General features: G+C 41.8%; 1 protein-coding gene across 1 annotated transcript in view; it reads left to right on the top strand.

Moving 5' to 3' along the window:
- The first annotated feature begins 9734 nt into the window (after window positions 1-9734).
- The window catches only part of SV2B (synaptic vesicle glycoprotein 2B), a 33318-nt gene continuing 23596 nt past the window's right edge, over window positions 9735-19456 (top strand). The window contains exon 1 of the mRNA XM_088139575.1: window positions 9735-10221. Within this exon, the coding sequence (XP_087995701.1) occupies window positions 9738-10221 (484 nt within the window). The 5' untranslated portion in view covers window positions 9735-9737. The remainder of the gene's footprint in view (window positions 10222-19456) is intronic.

Here is a 19456-nt window from a genome sequence, read left to right as displayed (position 1 = left end):
CTAGTTTTTGGTAATTACACAGGGATGAAATTCCCTTCTGTTTTAAAGAGTCAAACCTGCAGGACAAATAGATCTTGGACACCTGCTTTAGCTCTTTGGGAGTGCCACACAATGATGGTATAATGCCTGAACATGTTCCCATCAACGCAGTGTTCGCTCTAGCCTTTTTGAGTTGGAACAAGGGAAAGGAAGTCGTCCCTGCAAGGTCATGCAAGCATTTGGTTTCTGCCTCTTAATACCATTTGTACTTAAAGGCTAAAATAGGAAACATTTGATCTTACACTCCAGGGAAGGAGAAGATACTGTGTCCAGCTCTTTTTCATACAGTGAGGGATAATTAAGTAGGTAAGAGGTGGGATATCTACTCAACATCTTTGAATGTCTCACTCTGAGAAACAAAGTGAATGACCCAGGGCTGAGCTTAATAAGTGAAAGCTCTACATGACATAGAGCATCAGTGATGAAAAGAAGCCCATAACATTCTGTCATGACTGATTAAACAATCATCTGGCATCTCCAGAAGTGTTGGACTACAGCCCCTGTCACTCAGGTGACACAGGCAATGGCTCTAAGTTATACGTGGTAGTAAGCTTTGAAACTAGACTACAGGGTTTTATTCCCAGGAAGGCGAGGGGAACGGGGCGCACCATCTGTTGGAAGAACACTTTGCTAACGTACTGCTTGCACTTGTTCCTGCTATTCAACCTTGCTAAGGGTTCACGCCTGGAGAATGTCAGCCTCAAAAATCTGCATGACTTTTTTTCTAAACAGCTCCCTCCCTCCCTCCTCCCTTGCAAGAATAAGAATAAGGTTCTGCCTTTACTGCAAAAAGGCATTTCATAAACAGGAGGGATGATTTTAACTCAGCACTAGGCAAGATTAATTTTATGAAACAGAAGAATGGAAAAATGTTAAATTGAAGAATGCAGTTCTGTAGATCCATTCCAGATGGTACAGATATAAGATTTGTGGACCTGGGTCTTTGGGAGCCTGGAATATAGAGCTCCCCATAGCTCCTTGTCTCCTTGAATGGAAGGTGTAACTCTGCCTAGAGAAAAAGATAGTTGGAAGGAGAAGTGGATGAGACTTTGGAGAAGGAGTAGGCCTTTCCTTCTCACTCCTTGATATTGTTTGATCTATGGAGGAAGTGAGGACAAATGAATCCAGCCCTCCATTCCCAATCCCTTCCATAGGTATTCAGGGCTTTTCAGTATTTTCCAGCCTTCAGGTGTGCTGCCTTCAACCTAGAGCTTGACATACAACTTGTTTTCTAAAGCGATGATGGACACCGATCACTGAAATAAGACACCACTGACTGAACAACTAGACAACGTTTGGAGGAATGATTGGCCCATTTGGCATTTTTCACAACAGATTGAGGGCATGCTATGGCTGCTATGATGGTTACACACCCACCCACCCACTCACACATGCACACACATACAATTACTAGAAAAGGTTTATCTCTATTAGCTCCTTGAATTCCCAACTTTGCTTTTTCTTTTTTCATCTGGTCTGAAATTACTTTCTGTCATTAAATTCTAAGAATAAATGCCATCTGTATTCTTACAAATACTGCTGGAATCTGCTGCACTGTGTAGCTGGCTTTCCTTTTTTTTTTTTAATAGAAGAATATCAAACATCAGTTAGGGCAGAAAGTCTAGCAGATACCAGAGAGGTACTTCTGTCTACAAGGCCCACCTCAGCAATGGTGGTATAGTCCTGATTTCCTGGATGGCTCTTTTTCAAGAGTTTCAAAAGACCATATTATATTCAAGGCTCTAGGTTGTTTCATGGTGCTGCTTTTGTGTGGAGCAATTCAAAAGGAGCAAATCCAATAATGGATTAAGGTGGACTTCATGCGTGTAGGAATCATTTTGTTGTTGAGACTCATAATCACCTGACTGGAAACATGCACTCATTTGAAATGTTCACATGGTGATATAACTTGAATCCCATTCCTTCCAAAGTTTGACTATTCAGAAAGTTATACACTGTTCTGAGCATACTTTGAGTGCAGCAAATGTTTGATTTATTCTTTTTCTTAATGTCCATCAAAGACATTCAAAGTTGTAGAAATAGAAGAACACCATTTAACTGTTAGCACTTTCAACTACTACTTCAATCTCAGCACTTGCAAACATTTAGGCAACTCAGCTGGAGATCTAAAAACAATCAAGAAGGTCAATTGTGTCTTGGATGTGAATTTGCCAAAGGGCTTTTGAATGTACCTGGCCTAAGTTCTTCAGATGTATGATGGAGCAAAGAGATCCTGGGTCCAGACCATTTGGGACTTTAGATCTGAGCTGGTATTTTGACTTGAGCTTTGAAACAATGGGCATTGACCAATCCATGTGCAGTTAATAGGATTTAAATACTCTAGGAAGCAGGATTGAATGGTGAACTGTTGCTAGAATATCAAAACCTTATTTTTATGTTTCATTTACACATTTCAGACTAATAGCACCCCCCTCCACACACACACACACACACACACACACACACTAACTAGATTCAAAGCCATCCTGGAGGGAAGATGGCTAGTGTTCCCATTTTGACACCACCGCCCCACCCACCAGACTTTTTCAATATCAATATCAAAATGTTTTGAGTAGGGGTATGTCATTTGACACCTTTTTTCTCTTTCTTTGTTATTATGTAATATTAGGGGAAATTAGAAACTCTAACACTTAAATGTCAACTTTCAATGAGTCAAATTCCTTTGCTTAAAAAAAAAATGAATGAATGAAATCCTATGTGCTGTTAGGTGTAGATCATACAATCTGTGAAATACCAACAGAGCTCAATTAAGCTAATAAATATTCATGTAAAATTTGTAGTTTCTTCTTTTAAAAATATTGGTTGATGACTCACAATAACGTATCAGGATTTCCTTGAAATCTGTTTTCTTTGGAAAGTGATTTTGGTAGATGTTTTCATTTGTTTTTATAAAAACTCCTCAACTGTTATGGTTAGAACATTGAGTGTGGAAGCAGATACTTCAAAGCATCCTATTTCAATGGATTTGCCATCTCTGTTGGTGAAAGTAAACATTCAACTACAGTCAGTAGGAATTTCAGAAAGGAAAATAGGATTATTCAGAAATCATTAATGGACTTTTGCGGACCAGGACTGAACAATGAGGCTATACCGGGAAGCCATTGAGATTCACAAACACCAGCACAGCTTCAATAAAAAAGAGGAGAGTCTAAAAATCAACAAAACCTGGCTACCAATCCTGAAAAATACAGCCTGCAAAAGGTCAACGAACTCAGCTCAACCACCAGGACGTGTGAACAGTTCACACAATGAACATACTAATCACCCCCAGCAGCCACTCGTTAACAACTCAATAGAAGAAAAAACCCTGCCTAATCCCCAGGAAGATACACACAGATGCTGACACCAAAACAAGCAGCCACTCATTAACCCAAACCCCACACACCCCCTAGCCCCCCACCACACACCCCCAATCCCCCCCTTCAGATCTCTATAAATACCCACAAAAGGGTCACATCATCTTGGGCACAGAGAGGACTGCTCCTGTCCGTGCTCCAGCTCTCTGAAGATGCCGGTCACAGATGCTGGCAAAACGGTCACAGATGCTGGCAAAACGTTAGGAAACAAAACTTCCAGAACACGGCCACACAGCCCGGAAGACCCACACCAGCCATCGTATGCTGGCCATGAAAGCCTTTGACAATACAATGAGGCTTTAAAGATTTGTATTTGTAAAGATGAGAAATGGAAAGAAGAGACCATTTGTTGTATTTTAAGAGAAGGTGATAAGTTACTAAGATTGTTTATACTTGTCATGAAGGGAGAAGTCATTTTTTTATGTATTTCTTTTCTTTTTCTTTGCTATATTCTTGTTTTTTCTTTCTTTTCTATTATTTTTTTGTTTTCTATTTTTTTTCTTTCTTTTCTATTTTTTCTTTCTTCTCTGCACCTTCTATTTTTTATATATTCTTTTATTTTTTAGTTTGTATTAGTTCTTATCTTTTTAATTGTAAAGTTTAATCAAATTATTATTTTAAAAAAAGAAATCATGGGTGCAGACCTACTCATTTGAGAAATTATTTTTATTTTTTTCTTTAGAAAAACTAACTCTACATTACCTATTTTCAGTACAACTTAGTAGGAACATAGAAGAATGGATGGCTTTCTCATCAACTACAGTACTGTTTTCTCTTTTTAAAACATCATACCTTGTTGGGGTTAGAAATAACTCCTCCTCTCATTTATTCATAGGAATAAATTACTCACCCTCAGCTCTGCTCACTTTTCCTTTGAGAAAACAGATGTTGGTTAATGAGACAATAGCATCATTTGCCCTTTTACCCATACACGCAAAGAAAAGTTTTGCATTAATATATTTGGCAGCAAAATGGTTTCTTTAAATAATTCATAGAATCAGTAGTGGCATGTATTTCTGCAGAACTGGAGTGCCGTTTTTCTCTTTCTAATCTGGTTTTTCTGTTTTGCAAAAAGCGTGTTTTCCTTGGCCTTTGTGCCAAACATGTAATCTGAATCAAGGAAATAGCTGAAGAGTATCCTTTGGACCCTGATTGCACATTGAAGGATTGATACTGAAGCTCAAGCTCAGATACTTTGGCCACCTCATGCGAAGAGAGGACTCTTTGGAAAAGACCCTGATGCTGGGAAAGATGGAAGGCCAAAGGAGAAGAGGACGGCAGAGGATGAGATGGTTAGATAGCATCCCTGAAGCAATGAGCATGAAACTGAGCAAACTCAGGGAGGCAGTGAAGGACAGGAAGGCCTGGCGCGATAGGGTTCATGGGGTCACGAAGAGTCGGACATGACTTAATGACTGAACAACAACAACAGTCATTTGGACTTGGTGTGATTCTAAGGGTTCTGGTCAATTTGAATAGGCGCTAGCCTTGGTGCTGAAACCAGCTTGGCAGCATCTGCATTATGTCGTTACAGTGACTTTCAGATGCCTTCTACCTACTAATACAGGATCTGTGCCACCGGTAGCTCACTTAATAAGCCCCACTGGGATTTCCTGCAGCTTGCAATACCACGTCTATCGTTTTATTTCTTTGCTTCTTTTTCTTTTCTTTTCAAGCCCTCTTAGAATATGAGGCGTTGATTTCTTTTTAAAAAAATCACTCTGGAATCTGATGGAAATAATGGGAAAAGCTTGTGGCCAATATTAGTGCATTAGCTTGCAAACGTTAAATCTATATTCCCTGCACCTAGGTTTGAGTGAACAACTCTGGAAGATGCCCTCCATATTAACCCTGATTGTGAATTGATCTGCAGAGGATTCAAGGAGGCTCTTTATAATTTGGTTGAAAGATTACAAGCTCATTGTTGCCAGAACCTATCAGTCAAGCTGATACCATGGAAAGAGAATTCTTTCCAAGAAGAAATGATATATCGGCACATTGCAAATAAAGAAAAGTTCCGGAATAGAAAATGGAAAGTGGAAAATTCAGTCATAAAGAATCCTTTACAGTGTGTGTGCGTGTGCATGTGCATACACGCACATGCATATGCCCTCGTGTCCAATCAGAAAAGGAAGAAACTCAGGCTATGGGCAGAGACAGGCAGGGAAGATATTCATAGCCCCTTTATGAGATTTGTGGAGTCTAGACCAGGCAATGGCCTCCACTTGGAGTTGGCTGGATGGCCCCAGCCCTGTTTATTTTTGTAAACAAGTTAACACCATTCTGTAGGAATGTGATTTCAGCCCTTAGTTGTTTTTTTAGGCATCTTGTCCACGTGTTTTTATTCTATGTATGTTTTCCTTCGGTACAGAATGTTTTATGTTGGAATCTGTTAGGACTGGGTCAGGATGTCAATACTGAAAATAAATAATGTCACTTCAACACTGAGGAGAAATGGATATTGATCCAAATGAGATGGAGCCTTACGTGGAATGGAGGAATATTACAGGATGGAGTCAAAACCAGGAGCTGGGATTGCATCTCGTCTGGGGGCTGGGTTTGGCTGCTCGCCATCTGACAGATCAGATGCCTCAAGAGGCAGGGCTTCAAGGAAGGGAAGCCCCATCCGTTGGCCCAAAGTCCTGCTCCTGACAACATCTGTTTCACAAGCTGGAAAAAGGTGGAGTGGCGTCTCCTAGCCTCCTAATGCACAGAGAAACTCTTCGTTCTGACTTCTCTTCCTCCCCTTTTTTCTGAGCTGAAAATTCTCAAACTCTGCCATCTTTCATCTATAGCAGATCTACAGCTCTGGTTCTGTCATTGTTCTAGTTTCCTGTTCCCCATATGCTTTTCAAAGTTACACTGGCTGGAACTGTTCAATGTATAATTGCGCCATAGTCTAGTTAACATGAAATGTTCAACTCCATTGCAATGACATGAAACCTGGAATTATCTTTTTCATTGATGTCCATGAAGTCTTGTTCTTGATCCTTCACAGCCAACTCGGGCATCATGAACACAGATGTGTCTTTCAGAGTTTTTGCCATACATTGTTTCCAAAATATAATTCTATTAATATTAGATTTCTTGTGCTACATAGTTGAGATTCTGAGTAAAGATTTTTACTTAGAGCAGGGATTGTACCTCGCTCTGAGGATTATTACTCTGGAATATCTTTCTGGAGAGAGAAGCAGAAATGCTAGCAGAAAAACTGCTCTCCTTCTCTCTTTTGCAATGGGGGTGTGAATCTGAGAAAAAACAATCAGATCCAGCTTTCAGATTACACAATCTGCTTTTTTGGTAGTTTTTGTTACCAAGAAACAACATGTGCTTTGAAACATCTTATTGCCTCACTTTCAAAACCACTATCACCAGTACCACCACCAAACCATCTGTTTAAAGTACACATTTGATTTCTTAAAGGCCAGAGTAAATGTCAACTTGCAACTGATTGCTTTCAACAAAGCTTTATCTCTTTAAATGCATTATAGTGCTTGGAATGGCTAGATTTTTAGCAATCAAATGCACCCACAGAACTATGCAGAAGTCCAGGACAGGAGTCAGTGCTAAGGACAGGAAAGGCAAAAAAATCAGGAGGAGTCTGGTAGCAACTTTTCTGATTAACAAATTTTATTAAAAGGCACCAGTTTTCATGGGCTATTGCTGCCTTCACAGATGCATAAATGAAGAACTGCAGCTCACACAGTTTTCTGCAAGACTCATAACGGATTTGAGCGGAAAACAGAAAACATTGTAAATGCTGAGTCAAAACATACCATTTATGTCTTTTTTTTTTTTTCCATTTCATTGAAATGGAAAGGATGGCCTTAAGCACTGTAACAGTAACCAGAAGATGACTATTCTTTCAAGTAGAATCAAAAAAGAGAATCACGGCTCATTAGCTAATGCTCCCTTTCCTCGAGATGAAAATTCAAAAGTCAGAGCTATAAATTTTTTGTGCCCTCTGCCTTTCCAAAGCTCTGTAGGAGCCACAAGCTGTTCATCAGTTTTCTGTGTAATTCACTTCCAAGCTTTGTTCACCATCCTGATTGAAATTCATGATTTTCAGGCCTCTGGGATCCTGGGAATGAAGAAGGAATGGTAATTGTGTGCAAGGTGCCTAGAATGCAAAAAGAGCAAGTAAAACGAAGCCCTCTAAGAAAACTGATTCTATCGTACTGTATGGATTGCTCATGGCAGTGCCAGAGATTGGCATCACTGGATACTTGGCAAAGCTCAACTTCTGGAAAACCCCAACTGCTGCCCCCTTTTCTGTCCCTTTGCAAAGCCTATGCGGGTCTAATATTTCAGAGGTGCTTCCTACATTGTGAGACTTGCAATAGACCTTAAAATCAGGATAGCATGCAAATTTAAATGTTGCTCCATTGAAAGGCAGAAGCAGAAAGCCAAGTTCCTGGGAAGATACTATACCACTCAGTTCTTCCTTTTCTCCACCCTGAAGATCTGAGTTGGCAGCCATCTCCCCAAAGATAACTGAAACGGGCAAAATGGGCGTGCCTCTCACCTGCCAGGAGCCAGCAGTCCTACTTTTTAGCTTTCTGGGATCTCTTCCCTCCCACGCAAGATGCTTTCAAGGGTCCCAAGGTAATATTCAGATGGTATAAGAACCTCCTGGAATGTATCAGCCCAGGGTGATAGAGGGTGACAGCTGAAATGTCAACTCCAGCACTATGTCTGTGTTTGCCTTTTATGCTAACCTATTGTTAATTCCCCATGATCTCTTGAATTAACTCAATTGCCCACTTCACCCAACACACAGAACTGATAGCCAACCAACTACATTTTGGCTTAGTGTGCTATGTGCACTCAGTGTCAAACCCAAGTCACTGTCCTCTAAATCCGTGCTGTAGATGGCGGATCTTTTCATTAGCCAGAATCATACCAGATTTCTGGATTTTATCAGAGTTTATGTGTAAGATTCTAAGATCATCAATTATAATCTGGTTGTGCTGGCATGGAAGAAGCAAGAATTACGTTATGCTCACAATTTGAGGATGAGATTTTTCATATATAGCAGAGCAACTGTTTGGAGTCCAAGAGCCATGCATGCCATTTTTAGAGTACATGAGGATGAATGTGTACATGTGGATGAATGTGCATGCATCAAAATGAGTGTGGGTGGAGCTGGGAATTAGTGTGGGAGGGGCACATGGATGGAGCTTGGATTTTTATTTCTTTCCCCATCTTGGGAGTAAGTAGACAGAATTTCAAGGTTAATTTTTGAAATGAGTAGACTCTGTTTTAGGAGTTATACCATCTCAAAATAGTGAGATGCAATTCTTGTGTTTTGGGATTGTACTAAGGAATTTTGGAGAGGGCCTCACACATCTACAAAGGGGGAATTTGATGGGTGCAGGTTGCTCATTCTGATCACAGCCTTTTAAAAGCCTACTTTAAGAAATGCGAGTTTGTGGTAAAACTTGGACTTCTTCCCAGTGTTCGGAGCACAGCTGTTATGTACTAAACTGAAACAATTCCACTTGTGGGAGAAACCTGTAAGAAATCTGTGGGCTGGCCTTGATCATTTCTTTTTGTTTTCTTGAACATGAGTGTGATGTAGTTGTGAAGGTGCTGGACTAGGAGCAAAGAGACTCAGATTCTAGCCCATCCTTAATCATAGAAGCTCCCTGAGGAAGAGGATGGAGGGCTAGGTAAGCCACACTGAGCTCCTGAACAAAAGATGGGATGTAACATTAATAAATACATTGTAGAGATGGCTTTAAACATGTTTTAGCTGTCCTCATTTTCTTTTTCCCAGCCCAGTTGAAAGTCTTTTCTTTAAATTCCTTTGATGTTTCTGCCAAGGGTTTTTTTCTCTGTTGTGAAAGAAATATGCCAGAAAATACTCCATGGCATGACCTTTCTCTGTCTTCCAAAGCATTTCATTGCGTATTTTTCCACTTTTCCCTTTTCTTCTCTAGGACGTGACCTTCAGCAGGAAGATGGATCACAAAAGCTATCAATCTGCCAAGACTCACTAGGTCCTGGTGAGAAAAGCTGCTGGCCCCTTGGATTTCCTCCCCCAGCATCCTTTGCCAGCTGAAGGATTCAGAAAGCATGTAAAGGCCGTGCTAGAGATGAAAGTATCATGGCACGCTTCAGGAAGGATACAATTCCTTAATTAAAAGCCACAACCTGCAAAGTTTCCTCTAAATTGTGGTCTTTTGATCATATATAAAGTGCATCTCCAAAGGAAGGATGCCCATATAGTTAACTGAACAGATTAAAATATTTCTACCTACACAAACAGAATACAAACATTGATAAATATAACTGTCCATCTAGATATATTTGCTCAAAATGGATGATGGCCGTAGAAACCAGGTGAGCCATGGTTTTGATGACTACCGCTATCAGGATGGTGGCTACAAAGGTTATGTTCCCAACGACCCAACTTATCAGACTGGAGAGGAACCCAGTCAGGAAGAAGATGCTCAGAGTGATGCTACTGAAGGCCATGATGAAGATGATGAAGTCTATGAAGGAGAGTACCAGGGCATTCCTCACCCAGATGTCAAGTCTAAGCAGAAGACGGCAGGTCTCTCCAATGAGTTCAGAGATCATGATGAGCTTATGGCGGAAAAGATGGAAGATGAAGAGCAGCTGGCTCACCAGTATGAGAACATCATTGTGGAATGCAGCCATGGACGTTTCCAATGGATGCTTTTCATTGTGCTGGGATTGGCCCTGATGGCAGATGGGGTGGAGGTATTTGTGGTTGGTTTTGTCTTGCCCAGTGCGGAAAAGGATATGTGCTTATCAAACTCCAACAAAGGAATGCTAGGTGAGCCCTATGTCTCTTGCACAGCACGGAAATGCAAACGATGATGAGGAACTGGGAAGGGGGTGGCATAGATTTCCTGCTTACATTTAGTTCTTAATTTCTTTTCCTGTTCTTGTTCAGGGGTGGGAATATGGAGAGGTGAAGCTAAATGAGCAGAAGGCTGCTATATGAATTGCTTTTCCATATTCCTCATTCTAGATCACCCTTACTTAAGTCTTCCCCAATCTGTTTCAGATGTGGTGGGACTAGAGAATTCCTCTTGCACAGATCTAAGGGTGCCAGAATTTGGAAGATTTCTTTAGTTTGACAAATGGCTGGGGTTGGGATCAATACGATGCATCACTTGGGAAGATGAACTAGAAGAATTAGATCTTACAAATTGGAAGCCATCGGATCCACAGGCTTCCAGGCATGGTTTCCGTGTGTAATATTATCTGTGGTCTATTTTACAAATTTGTTTGGAAAGATTAGCTAGATTTTGGTCACACCATATGTTTGATTTGATTATTGATTAATCTCTTTTCTGGGTTTGCTCAATACTGAATCATAAAATAAGCAAGCAGGCTGGTTTCTCACAGGCTTAAGACCAATGCTGGCATGGGCAATCTAATCAAGGTTAAAACTAACCAAATTTAGCATGACATGTAACTGATCTGGTTAAGTGTCTTGTGTGAACTGTATATTTTAGGGGGTTCAGGCTGGACCACAGAACCAAATTCATTCATATGCAATAGAATGAATATAGACAAGTTCCAAGTTAGGGAAATTTAATGCAAAGTGCATCATTGGAAACCAGCAGCCACTATATCTGTTCTCATTTTGTTGGACGAAAGAGAATTTGCTTTTTAATGTTCTTAAAAGGGAGAAGAGCATTTGGACAAAATTCCGAGTGATGAAATCTTCTGGCACAAATCTCTCTGCAGCGTCTATAGCTTCCTAGTTGAGCGACTTTAGCTGGAAACCAGATTGTCCTTTATATCAGCAAAAAACAAAAGAAAAGAAAAAGAAAAAGAAAAAAACACTATGAAGTTGAAAGAAATAGTAAGGCCACTAGCTTAATGTTAGAAGCAGATCGATGTAGATATTCTTTTTTTTACATTTCACAATAATTTTTTTTTTCATTTTCCATGGCACACATCATTGCAGAAATTTGTTGTTCTTCTTGTACCCCAGGTGGCTAAATGCCAAATATTTTTCTATATGTGAAAATAGATTTGCCATTGTTCCCACTCCCTGCCAATCTGAAAGCAAATTTGGCAGGTGCATGGAGTTCAAATGACTCCTCCTTTTTTGAAGAAAGCAGTTTGCCAAACTAATCTAGACAGTAATCACATTAGTAAAACTCTGCTGGGTCAAAAGCAGAAAACCATTTGACTCAGTTTTCTCCCCCCAAATGACTTTATATCATTGTGTTATTTCAGTGAAGTTGCATTAATTTTTTTTCTCCAGTTGGGTTTATTCATGATGATAGATACTGGAAAAGTATTACTTTCCCTTTTTTATGTCTTTCTGTTGTCTCATAAATCAGTATCCATCCAATATTGCAGGATCTGCAAGTGATTTCAGCTCGGTGTAAGTATCCCAGCTGGGATTATTTTTGTTCCTCTCGTCCAGATGTCGCAGTGTCTATTTCAACTGTAAATCATGTATAGCATTGATGTAAAAGAGACATCAGTGAGCAGGAGGGTCTTCGGGGTATGGTCAAAAATGTCAGGACACTGCCCACAATGGTGCAATCAAAGTGCTGCCCAATTGAGTGGAGCTTCGGTTGCACTCTTGTGCCTGCCATCTTGACTTTTTTGACCATACCCTGTAGATACCCATCAGCAAGAATTTAGTCTTTGGCTTTGAGTCTGGAGGCTGGACCAAGGAAAATAAAAGGATGGAGACCCATTTCGCCAAGAGGTCAGAAACGTTTGCTAAGAGAGCTGAGAATTGACTGAATTCATAGGAATGAATTGCTGAATTGCTCCTAGGAATGTTTGTAACAAAGGGCCACTTTAAGAGGAAGTAACTTCATCGAATATTTTGGGTGCAATTTTTCTAGTTCCTCCAACAGTTTAAATGAACAGTATTCAAACAAACTCTCCCTTAATTTTCAAAGGAGAATGAAGACTAATTATTGGTAGTGTTTTTTTAGCAGGAGAGTGAGTAATACTACCCTGATGTGGCTCACTCAGAGAGTAAAAAATCCCCTTAAAAAATGGTGAAACCTTTCCAAAGGGGTCAGCTTCGTACAGAGGGAGAGCACTCCTTGCTTGATAATTGGTGATAATCTAGCATTGAAGAGATTCCCGCCCCCTTAATATCCTGGTAGATACACATTAGTAGATCTCTGACACCAGAAACATGCAGACTGAGAGTTTCATATTTTACCTATTGCAGAAACGTAAGGAAACCGGTTGCAAGGGAATTGTAGGCAGCTCTCTTACCACTTGCCCCTTGACTGTGGTCTTTAGCCAGTGACCTGAATATCAGGATAGAGGCTCAGGTGTTTTGTACATTTTCCTGCCTTGAGTTTTTCCTTTTATGCACAAATTTAAGACACCCTCCTTTATTAAAACTTATGGTGACATATTTCTGGCTTATATAGAAACCAATCACTAGGCTGCTAGACTCATATTCCCGAGTTACGAGACAGCAGTCGGGAAAGACATAGAACAAAGATTTCAGCATCCTCAGGGCCCACTGTTTGGACTGGAGGGTGTGGAACCCAGCTGGATCCAGGGACCTGGACTTCATTTCAAGAACATTTTTTCAAGAACAGATTTTTTGGGTGGGTGGTTCATTTGTGCCCCACAACTGGGGAACATATTTGGCAGGATTTCAGAAGTGGCTTCCTTCCTAGGGCTGAGAGAGAGGGACTGGCCCAAGGTCACCCAGTTGGCTTTGTGCCTCAGGCAGGACTAGAACTCAAGATCTCCCAGTTTCTAACCTGATGCCTGAACCTCTACACCAAACTGGCCCTCAATAATTATAATAAAGTCCCTGCAGTTTTCTCGGCAGGATTTCAGAAGTGGTTTGCCATTGCCTCCTTCCTAGGAGGGCTGAGAGAGAGGGACTGGCCCAAGGTCGCCCAGCTGGCTATGAGCCTGACAGACCTAGAACTCACAGTCTCCCGGTTTCTAGCCTGCTGCCTTCACCACTACACCAAGGTGACTCATGTTTAAATGAGACACGGGAAAGGGTGTTTCCTTGTGGTGCCCAGCTTTCAAATTCCTTCTTTGGTGACCAGGGTTATGCCTAGCTTTTCAATCTTGCACGCAGGTTTTGGCTTCTACAACCTGACTATGCCTTTTGTCTCTCAAGTCAGTGTTCTGTTATTATTATTGTTGATGTATTATTGATTGTTATGATGCCTTTCAAATTAAGATGTTATTATTTATTTATTTATTTATTTATTTATTTATTTATTTATTTATTCAGTTTTACCTTGCTTTTTTATGGATGGCAACCTCTGGATAGTGGGTGGGCTAGAAATAATTTATGTAAATAAAAAGATCCTTATGTCCCCTGCAGGGTATACCTTACTCACCTCCAGTTTAAGGATTACAGGTCCAATATTATGGGTAGACCTGCATAATGGTCATCTGCATTTCCAAGATATGGCTCTGTTCAGACCATAAACTTGCATGCCAAAGAGAACGCATGGGGAACCACTCCCTCTGTGACCACGTCTGGCCACAAATATTTCATGACCATCTGCAATGGGAAGGCTTCTGCTACTCATGAGCATTGCCCCACACGCTGGAAGTTTTAGGATACAGAAACTGCTCGATGTGATAAATACCCCACCTCTCATTCCCACCATCCCCATGGAGGACTAAGAAGGACTATACAGTTTTCCTGCTGGTCAGCGTGGACAGTCTCTGACCTACTTCATCTGTTACCAGGAGTGTGGTCAAAAAAACAAAAAACAAAAAAACTGGGTCATAATGCAGTTGAAGCTCTGTGACACCCGTAAAAAAACAGGGCACCCCTGTTGGTTACATTATGTTGTACACAAAGGGCATGTTATAGATATCGAGAGAGAGAGAGAGAGAGAGAGAGAGAGAGAGGTGATAGATAGGCAAGCAAGTTTAGAAATGTGCCCATGTGCTTTTGCACATGAAAGTGAGCAGGAGAGAAGAATGAGGTGGAGGAGAGGATGCTAGTGTGAGAGCAGTCCCCCCCCCCCTTTGATTCATGTTTCACCACCCATTGTTCTGGAAAATACAAGAAAAAAGGCTGCCAGATAAGGCCCTAAGAGGAAACTGAGGGTGCCTCAGGAATTTGCTGGCCAATCTTTATTTTAAAATTAGGAGCTTATAGTGCTCTTCTCTCTTGCTTTCTCTCTCTTGCTCTTTGCAAAGAGAATTTGCAACGCTGACTCTTGAGTCACATCTGGGGTGATGGCCAGAGGGCTTCCTCTCTTAGCCACTTGGAATCAGGGGGTGCACAATTTTCCCTTTGGTCCCTGGAGAAGGGTACCTCTCCTCCTCTGCCAGATTCTGTTGCTCCCTGTTGGCCTTTCCTCTTCATCTCTCCAGAGAACTCCCCCAGAATTGTTGCGGGAGCCCCACATCAACTGCTAATCAAGCATGTTTGCAGAGAGCAATACGATGTCGGTGTTCAAAGTGGGGTGGAAGGGTTGGATCATAGGCATTTATATATGTGCAGGAGGAAGAGGGAGAATGGCCTCTGCTTTTAAGGAGCTTTGGAGAACAGCTGGCATGAAGGATTTTCTCTGCAGAAGAGGCTATTTACCCCCTCCTTCCCCTTTTAATCTATGAGCAAGGGCCTGAGGCAAAGGAGGACATGTGTACTTTCCTGATAGCATTAATCATTAGTGTTTGTGACCTGGTGACTGTATTGATCTTACAAGAGTATCTTACCTAACTTGATACATTGATCTATATGGATCATGCTGGTTGTGAATTATTAGGCACATGGCCCGATGTATCAGTTTTCTTTTCTCTAACAAAACCTTTTGCCTCATCTGCGTGAATTGCTAGAACCATCCTTTCCAAAATACTGGTGTAGGCAGTGTTGGGCTTCAGGGTTTAGCGTGGTCCAGACAACAGATTTCTTCAAGTTTCACTGGCAACTATGGCTGGCATCTTCAGAGGAAAGGTGGTCTGAACCCTGAAGTCCAACACTGCATATTCTTTCCAAGTTTCAGTTCTCTGAATCTGAAAATTCAGTTCTTCTCTGAGACAGAGATATCTGTTCCCCCGCCGCCCCCCCCCCATAGCTGATGGAGACAATAATGTGAAAGCACCCCATTAAGTGCAGATTTTACATATGTTGTACAGTAGTTATGGTGGCCACTTAAATGTCACCAAACTATACAGACAAGAGTCTTGAATACATACCGTATAACTATGTGCATATAATCATGTAATGCCTGCCAGAGCTGAGAAGAGTGAATTTGTGACCTTCATGCCTGCTCCATATGGGGGTGGGCAGCTTCACAGGTTCCTCACTGTCCCTCCTCCTCCTCCTCCTCCTCCTCCTCCTCCTCCTCCTCCTCCTCCTCCTCCTCCTCCTCCTCCTCCTCCTCCTCCTCCTCCTCCTGCCACAACAGAACAAGCCATGATATTGGGATGAGATTCCCTGAATGTTTTTTGAGGCAGTGGTGGGGAGGTGTTTTCTTTTATGTTTTATTAGTGTGTTAGATCTGCTTGAAGTTTAACCTGTCAACTTTGATTTCTTTTGGGGCACCAAGCAAGAGGACTTGGCACTGGCAGAACTGGGCAGTTGGATTCCTAATCCTGGCCATGTGATTCTGAAGGACTTTTTGAACTGTGAAAAAAGGGCTGTGGATTGTTCATGCCAGATTTAAGACAGCCTACTGAGTTGTCTGCTGCAAAAGTGACATTTAAATTGGACTTTCCCCTACTCTTAATTCTTACTATCTGGGTTGCTTCTATTTATGTCCAAGCAGCTGAGTCTCTTTTAAATTAATTATTACAGAAGTGAAAACAAAACAAAACTGTAGGAGGTCAAGAGAGTGATGTCATTGAGCCAATAAGTTGCATTTGTTAGGCACTAGAAATGTCTTCCCATTTGCATGAATGGGCAACGAAGTGCCCTTCCATAGGCTTATAGAAGGCAGTTGCAGGTGAACCACCTTCATTATAGACCATGGAAGGATCCAATCCTTCCTCCTTGGTCCTTAGGGGAAGTTCCCCCTCTGCCAAATTCTGTTGCTTGGTGTTGGCTTTCCTTCTTCATAACTCCAGTGGCTTGAAGTCCATCAAAGACCAAGCCAGGCCCCACATTCTTTTTTGAAATTCTCCTGAAATCCACAGGCAGGCAAACTGGTGGAACAATTTCTCCAAACTGCTCCAGGAGCAGGAGAACTTCTTCAACCATTTCTCAAGGGCAAGGTACCTCCTTAGAGATAAGTGCTGCTACTGCATAAGCCTCCTGGTGGAAGGTCCTGCTTGATAGCTTCTCTTGGCATGGAATGGAAACATTGGAACAGAGAAGAGGCAGATGCCTGGAGGGATGGTGGTATAATGGATAAGATGGCATTTATACATCACTTTTTGGATGTCTTGTCCTTAAATAAGTGGAAGAACATTGCATTCCACCCAGGAGAATTCCCCCAAATTCACTTCTTTGGAAGAAATTTCTAAAGCAAATTCTCTTTCACCCTGTTGAATAAGAACTGGTAGGAAAATGGAGAATACATTTCAGCCCAGTGCTCTCTGGAAGTAGCCAAGAGCTGTGAATGTTGAAAGCTCTGGAGAGGGCATGAGAGGAGCACAAGCTAGGGCAGATGGCAATGCTTCAGGGGCTAAATACAGCTTGAGGACTCCCTACAGTCACTCCCTGGAGTCCTGTAATCCATACAGTCATCAAGAAGGGAGATCTATTCTATAAACAGCCTGTACATTTTAAGAGTTGATAGTTTTGTCCAGTCATTTGTGTGTGTGTTTGCACAGGGTTGGTTGGAAAAAGAATGAAAAGAAAAAAGAAAAAGAATCTCCTCCAGAAGAGGAAAACAAAACCAAGCTAAAGAAAGAACAATGAGTGCATGAGATGGAATCACAGCTGGCTTGCAGCCACAAACCCGATGCATCTAAATGCTGTGTTGTTCACTGCATATGGTTTGCTTTTGTTCTGATTAGGAGAAATAACAGTATTTATAGACTCCTCCAATGCCTGATTACCATAGATATAAAGCGTGTTGCCGTTGTTGTCGTTAATGCCGCCATGCCTTTTAAATTAACAAGGCCCTTTGGAGCATAGTGGGAGGGAATTAATCAACTCCCCACTTTCCTTTGGTGAAATAAAGGAGTCAACAATGAATTGTGACTTTCAAGTAATTCGTCTGCAACAGTCCAGGCACCTCATTGCAGCAGTTATTTTGTTTTGCTTTGGGGATGTTCATTCGGAACATTTGCTCTGTCAGGACATTTTGTCTTGGCCAATTTGTGAATATTTTGCTTTCTATGAGAACTGAGATGGGGGCCAGAGCAAAGGACTACAGCATATCGTTGCTTCCTGCTCCCAGCTATTAAGCCAAAAACAATGAAAAAGGACCACCGATGAGCAAAAAGTTTGGCAGTGGGACTTGGAAATAGACCATAATTGCCTGTGTGTGATTTGTTACATTTCCCATATACTATTATGAACATGCACACACACACACCCTACACGCATACATGCACAGGCTGGGCTTACACATCATCTTAAACTGCTATTTAGTTTCATGGGGTTATTTCCACAATGTTGTATGGTCCTAGTCAGTTGTCACTTAATTAACAAACCATAGTTAGGCAAATCAAGGCCTAATAGAACATGTGAAAGCCTGGTCACTTATATTTGCACCCAAGCCTGTAATGGATAACCTTCCTTCCTCCTTCCCTCCCTCCCTCCCTCCCTCCCTCCCTCCCTCCCTCCCTCCCTCCCTCCTCTTCTTTCCTTCCTTCCTTCCTTCCTTCCTTCCTTCCTTCCTTCCTTCCTTCCTTCCTTCCTTCCTTCCTTCCTCCCTCCCTCCCTCCCTCCCTCCCTCCCTCCCTCCCTTTCTTTCTTTCTTTCTTTCTTTCTTTCTTTCTTTCTTTCTTTCTTTCTTTCTTTCTTTCTTTCTTTCTTTCTTCCCCTTGAGTCAGTACTGACGCCTGGTGACTGCTTGCACAAGTCCCTGCAGTTTTCCTGGCAAGATTTTCAGAAGTGATTTGCCATTGTGGGGGTAAAAAAAAGTCAAGTCGGGGGCCATAAGCCTACAATTGGAGCTCTGCTCCTTTTCCCCATGGCTGTAAAAGGGATTGGCTTTGAGTGCGTGGTTGTAGCTGCCATCTTGACATTTTTACCCCCCAGCCCATGGATGCCCGTAGAGTGATCTCCTTTTTAATGGTAACAGAATTGCAGTGGATGGCAAAAATGAATATTGGTGAGCCTGTTTGTTTGGTATCTTCTGAATCTTTGGAAAGCTCACTGAATGGGGCTGTGATGGGGCAGGAGAGGAACTCAAGCGGCTTCTGTACTTTGTATACTATGAGTACTTGCATAATGTAAAGAGTAAGGAAGATGATCTTGATGGAGATAAGGGAGATCTGTTATCAAAGTGATGAGGGGAAACCCATCCCTCATGTCCACAACAGATAGATAATATTCAGAAGAGGTTCAGACAGACACCTCCCATATTTCCTGGAGGGTAAGAAGGAAGGGAACTCCAGCATAATCAGACTTGGAAGATACTATTGTTATAACCAATCTCAATAAAACTAGTTTTAGACTTTCTGTGGAGTTGATTCCATGGTCTGGTCTACCTGGTGGGGCTGATCCATACAGAGATGTTTAGATGAAAAGCATTCAGTACAGTATTACAGCAGAGGGTAGCACCTAGTTGACTCTGGCTGATCCCCCCAAAGTTAATCAGAGTTGGGGATTACCACAACATCCTAGCCTCCAGGCTACAGTAGGAAGTTAGGGGGTATCCCCCCCCCCAAAAAAGCAAGCAGTGACAAACAACTTCTATTTTGTGACCAAGAAGACTTACAGATGTGTCACCATCACTAAGAGCTGAGCTTGACTTGAGAATAACTTTTACTCCCTGCCTCCCCCTTCCCCCCCTCCCCCCCCAATAATCAGGGTTAGATTTTGGCTGCTTTGATGAATGAAGACTTCTGATGCTTTTTGCACGAGCTATTTAGTGGCATTTGTTTGGGGAACGTGGTTCCTGCATCAGCATTTCTGCAGAGCTGGCCAAGGGGCAGGTTTTGAAATCTGGAGCAGGAAACCC

The sequence above is a fragment of the Python bivittatus genome, unplaced genomic scaffold, assembly GCF_059951505.1.
Source record: "Python bivittatus isolate LINGU-HERP-01145 unplaced genomic scaffold, Pbiv_v1 ctg000210_np1212, whole genome shotgun sequence".
NCBI lineage: Eukaryota > Metazoa > Chordata > Lepidosauria > Squamata > Pythonidae > Python > Python bivittatus.
This window is presented reverse-complemented; position numbering and strand designations above follow the sequence as displayed.